The sequence below is a fragment of the Coregonus clupeaformis genome, chromosome 35 (genome assembly GCF_020615455.1).
Source record: "Coregonus clupeaformis isolate EN_2021a chromosome 35, ASM2061545v1, whole genome shotgun sequence".
Classification (NCBI taxonomy): domain Eukaryota; kingdom Metazoa; phylum Chordata; class Actinopteri; order Salmoniformes; family Salmonidae; genus Coregonus; species Coregonus clupeaformis.
In genome coordinates this window covers 39,234,366-39,246,955 of record NC_059226.1, presented here as the reverse complement: position 1 = coordinate 39,246,955, position 12,590 = coordinate 39,234,366, and the positions used below count along the sequence as shown (strand labels likewise).

General features: G+C 42.1%; 1 protein-coding gene across 1 annotated transcript; it reads left to right on the top strand.

Moving 5' to 3' along the window:
* The first annotated feature begins 2,650 nt into the window (after positions 1-2,650).
* LOC121550573 (zona pellucida sperm-binding protein 3) lies at positions 2,651-6,559 on the top strand. The gene is made up of 9 exons (XM_041862898.2): positions 2,651-3,355; positions 3,663-3,781; positions 3,874-3,977; positions 4,946-5,123; positions 5,222-5,339; positions 5,542-5,633; positions 5,798-5,901; positions 6,024-6,146; positions 6,410-6,559. The coding sequence occupies exons 1-9, from the start codon at positions 2,678-2,680 to the stop codon at positions 6,535-6,537; spliced, it is 1,644 nt and encodes a 547-aa protein (XP_041718832.2). The 5' UTR covers positions 2,651-2,677; the 3' UTR covers positions 6,538-6,559.
* Positions 6,560-12,590: the final 6,031 nt, after the last annotated feature.

Here is a 12,590-nt window from a genome sequence, read left to right as displayed (position 1 = left end):
GTGGTCCTATGGACAGATACTCCAATCTCCGCTGTGGAGCTTTGCAGCTCCTTCAGGGTTATCTTTGGTCTCTTTGTTGCCTCTCTGATCAATGCCCTCCTTGCCTGGTCTGTGAGTTTTGGTGGGCAGCCCTCTCTTGGTAGGTTTGTTGTGGTGCCATATTCTTTCAATTTTTTAATAATGGATTTAATGGTGCTCCGTGGGATGTTCAAAGTTTCTGATACTTTTTTTATAATCCAACCCTGATCTGTACTTCTCCACAACTTTGTCCCTGACCTGTTTGGAGAGCTCCTTGGTCTTCATGGTGCCGCTTGCTTGGTGGTGCCGCTTGCTTAGTGGTGTTGCCTGGGGCCTTTCAGAACAGATGTATATATACTGAGATCATGTGACACTTAGATTGCACACAGGTGGACTTTATTTAACTAATTATGTGACTTCTGAAGGTAATTGGTTGCACCAGATCTTATTTAGGGGCTTCATAGCAAAGGGGGTGAATACATATGTATGCACCACTTTTCCGTTATTAATTTTTTAGAATTTTTTGAAATAAGTTATTTTTTTCATTTCACTTCACCAATTTTGACTATTTTGTCCATTACATGAAATCCAAATAAAAATCCATTTAAATTACAGGTTGCAATGCAACAAAATAAGAAAAATGCCAAGGGGGATGAATACTTCTGCAAGGCACTGTAGATATTATGGAAATTATAGATTTTCTGTCAATTTTGTTGGGTAATGTAAGTGTATTACCCAATGTGAAAACTGTAATTTACAGTACTGTAGTATATTGCTTTCAGCTTTTCTAAGGGCGATTTGAAACGCGTGTCTTGCATTGTTTGCTATTGGATTAACTGGTAGTTAAAACAACTAAATTGAAAAGATCTCAATGTTCTCTTTACATTTCACAAACTTATATTTAGACTCAATGGTTGTGGTGAGAGGTTTACAATCCAAATGAATGCACAATGACAGGTTTTGCATGAAAGACTGGCTGTGTGACCAGTTTGGTGTTTTGTACCAAAAGTTGTGAAAATGTACCAAAGAGATAAGAAAGGAAGAAAATAAGCTAAACACATAAGCAGCTGGTCTGCTGGTGAGGCAGAGTATGTCTCTGTGTGTGTGTGTGGGGGGGGTGTCTCTGTTACCTGCTTCCTGCGCTCCCCTTCAGCGCTAGATGGGCCAGGCTTATTGGAAACAGAGGCGTAGAGGTTGCCAGGCCCTATTTGGAGGCCCTCAGGAGCCAAATTAGGGCTCCCCAAGGGCCACATTAGAGCCTGTTAACTAAGTTGGATGGAGAAATGGACCAAGGGAGCTGACTGACAGACTGGGGCTCAGACTCCGATTGCATCCTAAATGGCACCCTATTCCCTATATAGTGCACTGACAGACCGGAATAGGGTGTAGCATTTGGGACAGCTGCAGACTCATCTCAGGGCTATAGTCTCTATTCTCTCCTCTGCCTTTTGTTTGCCTGCTGATTGGGAGATAGCAGCCAGTTCCTGACAATAGAGGCTTTTCAGGTGGGATGTCTTTTGGGAAAAAACGGCTGGGGAAAGATAATGTATTCCGGTATTTCAACGCAAAGGTGGCTACAGTATTGTGTTATGGGAGATGGGTTTGCTGATTCACCAAGAACAGTCCTTGCAGGTTAATATGTGATGTTTCTTTTAGTGTGTTTAAACCCGAGTCATCTTCACACAAGACTGGGTTAGCCTGTTGAACTGAAGCCTAGACAACATTTCTGCTATATTATTGCCACATTCTTGATACCCATCCAAGCATTTCTTTTATTTCTTTACAAGAAAATCAACAAGGGTAGAGGTCAGTGAGTGAGGACATTTTCGTATTAGAATTCAACCATAAAGACTGGGGCCATGTACTTCCTGTCCCCTCTGTCTCCCCGCCCCTTAGGTGTGATTGACAGGCCTGTTGACAGCTCATATAGGCCCCAGACGAGACCTGCTCACTGTCCCTCACACTCCCCTCCATCTGATGCCCCACTGGGAACGATCATAGATCACCTAACACACACACACAGCCCACATTCTTCAAGCCACTGGAGCCACTTGATCATCTGACGTAGACGTTTAAGATCACCGTATAGAGGCCTGGCTTCAAACCCCCAGGGTGAGGTGGCTTTTCCTCATAGGGCTCATAAAAGGGCACTCACTCTGTTTTAATATGAAAAATCTTAAATTACAAATTAATTTGAGCAAATTCAGAATTTTATCACAGCAAATCCTGCGATTAATTTGATTACATGTTTGAATCGTTTGACAGCCCTAATTATCTTTCCTCTTGTCATAACCAAAACTATAAATAGTAAATGGTAGGAAATATCATTCAGTTATATAATTTAATCTTCAATGTATTTTGCTAAAAAACAGGCAAGTGCTGCAACTAATTAGGATAACGACCAGTGAAAAGACTATAAGCAAAAGTCAGTCATACTGAGGGTGCATCTCAATAGTGTTGAGTCCTTTCATGTCCTACCCTCTATGAGTGACAGGAGACAAGGAAAGAAAACCATGAAAGAGTATTGAGACACACCCATAATCGTGTGCAATTCTCCTGGGCTGGAATGCAATTTCACTAACGACAAGAGGGAGGAGCCGGGAGCAAGCTCCAAGATTCTGCTTTAAAATGAAATATCATTGAATTCACAACAGACACTATGTCAAAAATCAGAATGGGGTTGAGTGTAGATTTGGTTTGGTTTGTTGTGCTTGTCTCATTCAAGTCATTCAGTGATGCCCAGAGTTTGCTTTTTCCAATGCCATCACGTATTCAAGAAACATCTGACTTTGTCAGCTATGGTCCACAGCAGCAAGCAGAAGAGCCTGTGAGCACAGACTCACGGATGCCCACCCAAGACTTATTCAGGCCTATTCAGACCCCTATGCCATTTGAACAAAGGATACCTGTTCAAATCCCTGTCCAAGCTGAGCACCGGAAACTTGCACCATCTCCTATACAGTTTGAATATAGAAACCCTGTTCAAAAACCAACCCAGGTGCCTGTAAAATATGAATCTCAACAGCCTGCCAGAAAGCAACAGGTGTTTCAACTAGGGAAACAGTCTGTGCAGGGCCCAGTACTGAACCATATGGTGAAGGAGGCCAAAGTGCCTGTGGAGTTTGAGCTGAAGAATCCAGTGTCTGCCACCAGCGTAGCGGTCCAGTGCGGGGAGGACATGGTTCGGGTGGAGGTCAAGCAGGATTTCCTAGGGAACGGTCAGTTGATCCGACCGTCTGATCTGACCCTGGGAGGCTGCACGTCCACAGAGTTTGACCATGCTGACCAGAGGCTGCTGTTTGAGTCTGAGCTGCAAGAATGTAGGAGCACACTAACGGTATGTTTGGGCCTAGTGTCTGTGTGTGGGGAATTTGTACAAAGAATAGTTCAGTTCCATACGTGTTGCAAGCTACAAAAGAACACACATTAAGTTATACTGTATATTGATAAGGCTCATTCACATTGAATGGGTTCTGTATTGGTAATTGTTGTTGGCAACATGTTTAGTTTGGAATGAGAAATGGAACAGAACATCTGTAGATTCCAGAGTCACTGTCTTTGTACAGGGAAGAGTGGATTGTATTGATGCTTAGTGGTGTTGTAGTACGATATGCAGTGCTGGAAAGTGACTTTGTTTTCTTTAGATAACCGAGGATGTACTCATCTATACCTTTACCCTTATCTACACACCAACACCAGTTGAAGGCACTCCCATTGTAAGAACAAATTATGCTGAGGTTGGAGTTGAATGCCATTATCAAAAGTAAGGACTTTCGTCTCACTTTTCAAATGATTTCCATGTTTGTTCTAATGAACACAACCCGGCTCTTGCTGTAAAATGTTTGTATCCATCAGGAAGCACAATGTGACCAGTAATGCTCTGAAGCCTACCTGGGTTCCCTATGCCTTCACCAAGGTTGCAGAGCAGCAGTTGGTATTTTCTCTCAGGCTCATGACAGGTGGGTATAGAACATGGGCTTTAAAGGTGCAATCTAACTTTCATCACTCCAGTAGGAACTTGAGATTCTGTGAACCCATTTGACCAAGAAGCTAAGCAAATTCTTAGTCGCCAATACCCACCCTCAAACTTTCAAAACAAGTGCAGGGGCTGCATTTTTGACTGGAAGTAAAGGTGAGACTACTCCTTTAAAGTTGATCTCTGCCATTTTGGGTTATAGAGTACCACCGTATGAGTCATAATACCCATAAAACCTAGCGGCCAAACAGGGAAATGGTTCCAATAATTTTTTCTATCATTCATTTTTCCCATAGGGGATTTTTGTGTAGGCTTACCATGGCATGACGTTTTGATAACTGTGTAAATCTCTCTAGGACAGTCACTTTTATTAATATATTCGCCTGTATCTACCCCCAAAGTAAATGCTAATCAGCTGCTAATATGGCTATCATAAAGCGCTACAAATGCCATGATCTGGACGAGACTGCCGAATCAAGGCAAAGGTAAGAATCTCTGGATTAACTATCTAATGTTAGCTAAATGAAAAAAATGGCGAAATCTTTAAATTGACAATTCTGTGTACTGTCTTGTGCAAGTTTAAAATTAACACAATACCTGTTAGCAAAGGTGTCAGCTAGAGATGACGTGCAGGACCTTGCAGGGATTTGTAGTCTTGCGTATGTCTACATTGATGCTAATTAGCATTTTAGAATCTGAGAGTAAATAGAGCTGAATATATTGATAAAAGTAACCTTGTCCGAGAGCGATTTACATGGCTATCAAAACGTCACGCCAGGGTAAGCTTACACAAAACACAGCCCTTATTTTAAGTTTTCTAAAATCCCCTATGGGGAAAAGGAATGGTGGAAAAACAACTGGAACCATTTCCCTGCTTGACCTCTAGGTTTTATGGGTATTATGACACATCCACTGTGGGGCTCTTGCTGCTTTAGCTTTTTTCTCTTTCAGATGACTGGCAATTTGAGAGGCCCTCCAGTGTCTACTTTCTGGGGCATGTCATGAACATTGAAGCCTCCATTATCCAAGACCACCACACAACTCTCCGTGTCTACGTGGACAGCTGTGTGGCTACGCTGGCCCCTGAAATGGCCTCTAAACCTAGATATTCCTTCATTGAGAACCATGGGTGCGTGAGCGGTGCGTGTGTGTGTTCCCCTTCCAGCTTATCGTACTTCTGTATATTGTGAATGTAAATGAAACTTTGTTTTTATTTCATCCCATCAGGTGTCTGACTGATGCCAGACAGACAGGCTCCAAGTCCCACTTCCTGCAGCAAACTGAGGATGACAAACTCCAGTTTCAGCTTGAGGCCTTCAGGTTCCACCAAGATGAGAGGAGCTCTGTGAGTAACAATACATTCACCTGAAGGTTTTATTTTTAGTCGGTATGTACTGTACTCACGTGTCTTGTTCATTAGGCATTAAATGGAAGAAAACAAACGGGAAACACCTGGACTTGTCAAATAAGAAACACTGACTTTGATTTTCTGTGTACTCTAATGAACACAACCCTGTACAAGTAATATCTCTCCTGCCTTCTTATAGATGTACATCACGTGTCATCTGAGAGCAAGGTCGACCTCTGCTTCCATTGACTCAGAACACAAGGCTTGCTCGTTTACTACAGAGGCAAACCGGTTTGTCTATGGGGATTAAGTTTATACTGCACATGGGCACAACTATAATTCTGCAAACCTGGATGTTTATATATTGGATTTGTATAGAGCTAGAACCCAAAGCTCTACATGGTTTTAATTTGTTTGTATTTTCTGAACTGGTGTCTTGTTTTTCTTCCTCTAAGGTGGGTTTCAGCAGGTGGAGATGACCAGGTGTGTGGCTGCTGTGACTCCACCTGTGGCATGAGAAAGGGGAGGAGTCTGCCGACTGACAATGTATTCTACCAGAGTAAGCTTTGACGTTTATGATTTGGGCATCAATGTTGGTGGTGTTTTTCTATCAAGGGGAGTCTAACTTGCATCTCTTCCCCATCTGATTGTGTACACTGACTTATTACTGTTTCACAACAGATAGTTGGGAAGCGGAGGCTGCCCTCGGTCCCATCTTAGTCCAGGACTCTGACTGGCTACAGATGGATGAGTTCCCTGAGGAGCAGGCGTCTCAACTAGAGGTCAACTACCAGAGCACAACAGGTGAAGGACTTTTGCATTGGCTGTAGTTGTTCATTAGGGCACACCTTAAGAAAACATTTAGCAATGGTGAGTAAAAATCTGTGTTCTTATTGGACAAGTTAAGATACCTCCCTATTTCAAACTGAAGCTTTGAGAAACTGCTAAAAACCCATGCTATAAGCTAGCGCTTGTAGGTAAGCATTTGGACAGAAATGTTGTAATTACTGAGTTTATGATAAAGTTGGATTATATTCTGAGTGAAATAATTTCACTTCCTTCCTCAGGTGTGTCTCTCATGATGATACTGCTGGCTGCTGTGTGTGCAGCTGTGGGAGTGGTCTCGCTCACTGCACTGGCGACATTGCTGTATTTGAGGCTACGCAAGCCCCACAGGCAACAACCATGTAGATGACAATAAACCTGTTCTGAACTGACTTGAGTTGTCTGCAGTCTTTTTTACATTTTTGGAATAGGGTATGATCCAGATCATTAATATCGTAGTTGCGCTGAGGCAGATTATCAGATCCCATAAAGTCCATTGATATGATGCAGCAAGATGTGCAGCGCGACCGCAAAGATGACCTGGAATACCATTTTACTTGGTTAATTAATGTTATTGAGGCTGTGGTGTCCAATCGGTTTCTCATGAATAGGCAAGATTTTAGAGCGAAAATCAGAAGACACTGCAGTCCTCTGTGACTAAAGCTAAATCAACGAGCCAGTGAGCTCATGCAGTTGTCACTTGCAGTAACCACAGCTCCTTGGTAACACGTACAACAGTTTCAAAAAAATCTATTCACTTAAAATGCAATCAGGATTGGGGAGTAACTGATTACATGTAATTACATTACCAGCTAAAGTATTGTAATTAGATTACAGATACTTTTGAAAACTAGATTACTTAATGGATTACATTTAAATTCAGAAAGGATGTTTGCAAAAATAAATACATTATGACATCGTTCTGTTTTCTCAATTACATTCAATTCAGCGTTGAGTTTAAGTTTGTTCCATCTGAGCGAGTCTGACCATAAGTCCGAGACCACTGCCACACGAAATGTGTTTGATGGATCCTTTTAGTCTTCTAATGCCTATTAAGGGAAAAGTAATCGAAAAGTAATCAGATTAAGTTACTGAGTTTGGGTTATCCAAAAGTTCTGTTACTGATTACAATTTCACAGGTCACTGATTACTTTTAGAAAGTAACCTACCCAACCCTGAACGCAATATCCAGATTTACTTCACCAAATCATTAACATAAACTGTATTCAAAGTTGACATGGCCATTACAAAACAGTTACATTCTGAACCAAGGATAGCCTACTTTAGGCTAGCGTGGTTAAACCAGACTGAACCAGACTCACTCAATGGTGAGCACGACGTTCAGTCTGGTTTAACCAGGCTAAGGCCAGCCCTGATCCCAGGCATCACTATTACGTTGTAGTTTGATGAAAAACATGCCGTCTGGTGTTTCATGCTCGGTGCTGTCATCACACACGGCTGTGGTATGAGAGTATGTATATGGCCGTTGCATACCAATGTCATGGAGCAATATATATTCAACATCACACTCGATCTGGGGGACAATAACAATGTTCTGGGTGCTAGACATGTGACTGGCCTCTCTCTGTAGCTAGGGACACAGCCCATTAAGTTTGATGTGTGGCTGCCCTCTGGGTCATGTATTCTGTCAGTCAAAATGGCTGATTCACAAACACAAACACAGATTCAAATTGAGACACACGCACTCTTGTATTCTCACTGTTTTACTTGTCAGTTTGTGCCCCCACAAAACAACAGACATCTGTGAACACATTTGGGCAATAACAGTAGAATGATGCACTGAATTTATTCTCAATCGTTCAAAGTCTATCTCTTCTCTCTCTTTCCCGGTCCTAGCCCTTTCCTTGGCTTAAGCCTTAGACCCTCCTACACCTTCTGTGTTCACACATCTGAAAGGACTGGATAGGTGAAAGTTGTATGACACACACATTATCTAAAGTCTCGTTCAGGCCCTGCTTTTGTCCCGTTCCAGGGAAACTTCCCGGGGTGAGAGAGATTCAGGAGACTCCTGTCATGTGGCCTGCTGATGCTCTATTAAACATGTCTTTCATTACCCCCATAGCAGGCAGGCACGAGCGTGCGTGTCGTACACACACAACACATACACACACAGCCACCAGGCCTGCACATGGGAACAAACACCCTATTAAAGTTGGGGTGTTATTTATTACTATAATAAAGGCTCACAGTGTTGCTTGTATGGTGTTTTTAATCATGTCTATTCATCTTCCAAGGCTGGTGAGCAACAGTTCAGGATGAGCACCATGTTTCATGAATTCACCTCCGCTGGTACTGTGAGAAAGATGGTCAGCTTGTTGGAATATCATTTTTTGTTTTAAGGAATTTTATCTCAAATGTAGTACTCTGTAATAAAAACAATGGAATTAATGAATCTTCATGTCAGTCCATTTTAAGATTAACCAAGCTAGCCTAGGCTAACCCTGTGACAGAATGTTAGTTTGGTAATGGTCATGGCAATTTTGAAAATATGGTTCTGTAGGAAGTGCTTTTGTGAAGTAAAAGTGTATGGGCTATATTCAATCCATATAGCGGAAGTACAGCGTGATTGAAACATAAAGGCAATGTTCCCGCCTTAGTGGAGACTGCATTCACGGTAACCGCTGCATGTCGGCTCAATCGGAAATTACCTTTAAACCTCTGCGCAATCAGTAACGCTTCAGCAATACAGATTGAATAGAGCCCTATATTACGTTTTAAGTGTCGACTTGTAAATGTTTCCCGGGGAGCGGTGGTACTGGAGCCGAGCTCATTGGCTCTTTTGATTTAGCTCCAGTCACGGAGAAGCACATTGTCTGCTGGTCTTTGCTCTAAAATCGAACCTATTAATATAAAATAAAAAAATGGTTGATTAAATAAATGGGATCTCCAGCCAATCAATTACATTAACCAAATAACCGGTTGTTTTACAGGTCGTCTTCTACTGCAGTCATGCTGCACATCATATCAATGGGATTCCTGAATGTTAACTCTCCACACTTTAGCCCTAGTTGTCGTCCTGAGGCATAGTGTGGTTGAGACATAGGATGTTGATCTGCAAGTTGCTGTCAGTAGGAAGGATTCCTTCCAAACAAAGGATAGTTAACACCATAGGTGGTCATGGATGGCTTTGAACATGGATGGGAAAACAAATCTCACAATAGCATCAATTAACCCTATGGTGCAAAACAAAAAAGATCACAGGAATTTTTGCAGCTCCCTTTGGGGATGTTTTGGGGATAGAGAGGGGAGGGGGGGTGGTTGAGGTGTGGTTCTTTAGGGCAGTCACCCCTCTTCCTTCCATTGGGAGGGACAGTGACCTTACAGCAGGCAAAGGTTGAAGGTTGTCCCACAGCCTTTCTCTCTTCCTAGCACACACAAACGTGCACATACGTACACACCACGCAAATACACACACACACGTGCACACGCACACAGATGGATGGATGAAAGGGACTAGAACATCAGGAGACTGATTATCAGACAGACAGACAGATTTACAGGAAGATACAGAGACAGGATAGCTCGCCATCCCTCTACTTACTCCACACAAACCCTCCATTCTGGAGACAATAATATCAATTTCCTCCAGACGAAGAAATGAAAACAACCCACGATTATTAATAAAATATGGAAATGACAGTAAAGACAGATTGAGGGGGAAGCTCTTTTTGCAGAATGATCTCCGGGAAGAACTATTCTCAACGTATTTCAAATCATTCTTTCTTTTCTTTTTTCTACCAATAGACTAGGCTGCCTTAGCCACAACTTCTGACACACATTCCCATCCGTTTGTGTTTCTCTAAAAGAGGTTAGTGGTAGCATGTAATCAGCGTATTAGCGAAAGACTGAAGAAGAGAGAATTAATGAGGGGCTCTGGCTCACTGAAGCCCATTAAGGCAGGATAAGAGATCCTTAATTGTTTCCTGTGAGTCTGGATCTGAGGAGGCTAATTAAATCCTCTTCCTCCATTATCAACCCCTTCTTCTTTTTCTTCCTTGACCAGGATCTTAATTAACGGGGTTCATTATGGGCCGTGATGGAGATCGTCGGAAGAGATCGTTTGACAGAGGTTGCTCTCTCTCTAGTCTCTAACCCAGAGCAACATGTATCACAGTGTTCTCTCTTAGTTAGTAAAACCTACATCAGTAGCATATAACCTCAGTATTTTAGCCTACAGCCTTGCTAGTTTTCTTATATCTTTGTTATTGGGTATGTTCCAAGTCGTCTTTACTGCAGTTGGGCTGCACATATGATCAGATCCCCCAATGCCTGGAGAAGTGTTAAAGTAATAGCCTTTCCATCTTCTCTGACTATCGATGACATGCCATACATAATGTTCCTTGTATTTCAATTGTACAGTAAATCTATCATCACAGACTTCAGCTGAAGACAGAAGAAGAACCTATTTCTTGGTAGACTATTTTCATATGATTCCCTATTTTCCCATGTCAGCTGTGCCAACACGAGGTGGAGGCCTCTCGTTCACCTCGAAGCCAGCGTTACGATACAAATAAACGGTCGGCCCATTGAACTGTTTGCAACAGGGAAGTTAACACAGATATTACTTACTGTGGAAGACTTACTGTGACTTACAGATGATTTTCTCCACTGACAAAGCAGAAATCCATCCCAAAGCAAACATGGCACCTTGCCTCCATCTGCTATGAGTAGAACCGCTACCAAAAGCACTGTTTGTCTTACTTTTAATGTGGTTTTATGTGGTATTAGACAATGGGCAATAAAGTCTGCAATTGTTTTTCCTTTGGTGGATAAAAGTGTAGCAAATGTTCCTTTGATCCCAGGTGTGTGTGTGTGTGTGTGTGCGTACATGTATGTGTATGTGCGTCTGTGTGCGTATACAAAACGTGTACTGTATTTCTGTGTGTGCAGGTAATACACCGAGTGTGTATTGGGGAGATGGGAGGAAGGCAGATTATAGGAAATGTATCTCTGAGCCCCGTTTTGAGATGTGCGCTAAAGAGCGTTCCTCCCTGGAGTAGCAAAAAATGTGCATGTGCTCAACGTTTATGAATCCTAATATACCAGTATTGTTCATGTCTAATAGAGCGTGACCTTAAATCCTGATTGGCATATGGAAACGGCATCAAGCCAGCATAACAACGCATTCCTTATCATTTAAATGAGGATGAACCGTCAACCTGAATAAATAAAGCAGATTCCTATCTTGCGGCACCAAAGTGATAAACGCTCCCATCGGGTTTAAGTGAAGGAAGTCGTCAGCACCTCTGTTTTGGTTTTCCTTTGCTACACTGAGAAATAGAATCCTGTTTTTCTTTGTCCTCCTGGTTCTCTGCCGCTAGGGAATTGTGTGTTGGTCGGTGTGGGTAAGGGTGCACGTGAGTGTGCGTGTGTGTGTGTCTAGGTCACAGGTTAGAGAAGTCACCTTTAAGCGAAATGTCCATTCCTGCTTTTCTGGTATATCTTTCACCAGTTGATAAATCTATGGCCTTGCTGAAAGACCCAGGTATGAAAACAGGATTTTCCTTGTTTACACCCTCTAAAACTGTCTGCTCCTCATAGTCCCCAACCACAACTTCCATCTGTCAATCAATCAATACAATGTATTTATAAAACCTTTTTTACATCAGCAGTTGTCACAAATTGCTTTACATTAATCCAGCCTAGACCCCAAAGAGCACGCAGAAGCACAGTGGCCAGGAAAAACTGTCTGTCTGTCAGAACTTCCGTCCAACTCTCTTAGGTGTGCTTTGTTTCTGATGGCTGATGCATTCAATCTGTCCACTTTATCACACTGAGGTGTTTGTTTTACCCGCTCTGAAAGAGAGCGTCATGGCTCTATGTATTTTACTGGTTTGTGACCCACTGACACCGCCCGCGCTTAGAGGGGAATAAAGCAGCCCAAGAGTCAACACACAGGAACTTTATTTAAACACACTGAGGAAGATGAACATGGGGATTTTTCTGTAAAGGTACAGAGACAGAGATGATGAATATGCTATACAGGAGATAAATACACTGCATAGATATGTGCAGAGTGCAATAGAATGGGATAAGCTATGCATGAAGGAATGATAATGAATAGAAGAACTGGAGCAAAGGACTGTATCTAATAACCATGTATTACATAGTAACAAGAGTCACAAATAGCACTCATGCTAACAATAAACATGTTACCTAAAGACATTCAATGATCACAGTGAAGCTACACCCAAATAAGCAACATAGATGGCAAAAATAGCTAATCTCTACATACAGTGCCTTCAGAAAGTATTCACACCCCTTGACTTTTCACACATTTTGTTGTATTAATAATAATAATAATAATAATAATAATAATGCCATTTAGCAGACGCTTTTATCCAAAGCGACTTACAGTCATGTGCGCATACATTTTTACGTAGATCAGATCAAGTAAGTGGT

What these genes read in the sequence shown, in the direction of transcription:
- LOC121550573 (XM_041862898.2), top strand. Translation starts at nt 2,678, where the DNA reads ATGTCAAAAATCAGAATGGGGTTGAGTGTAGATTTGGTTTGGTTTGTT. An exon ending in TGACAATGTATTCTACCAGA is followed by an intron (nt 5,902 to 6,023) that starts GTAAGCTTTGAC and finishes GTTTCACAACAG; the next exon opens with ATAGTTGGGAAGCGGAGGCT. An exon ending in CAACTACCAGAGCACAACAG is followed by an intron (nt 6,147 to 6,409) that starts GTGAAGGACTTT and finishes TTCCTTCCTCAG; the next exon opens with GTGTGTCTCTCATGATGATA.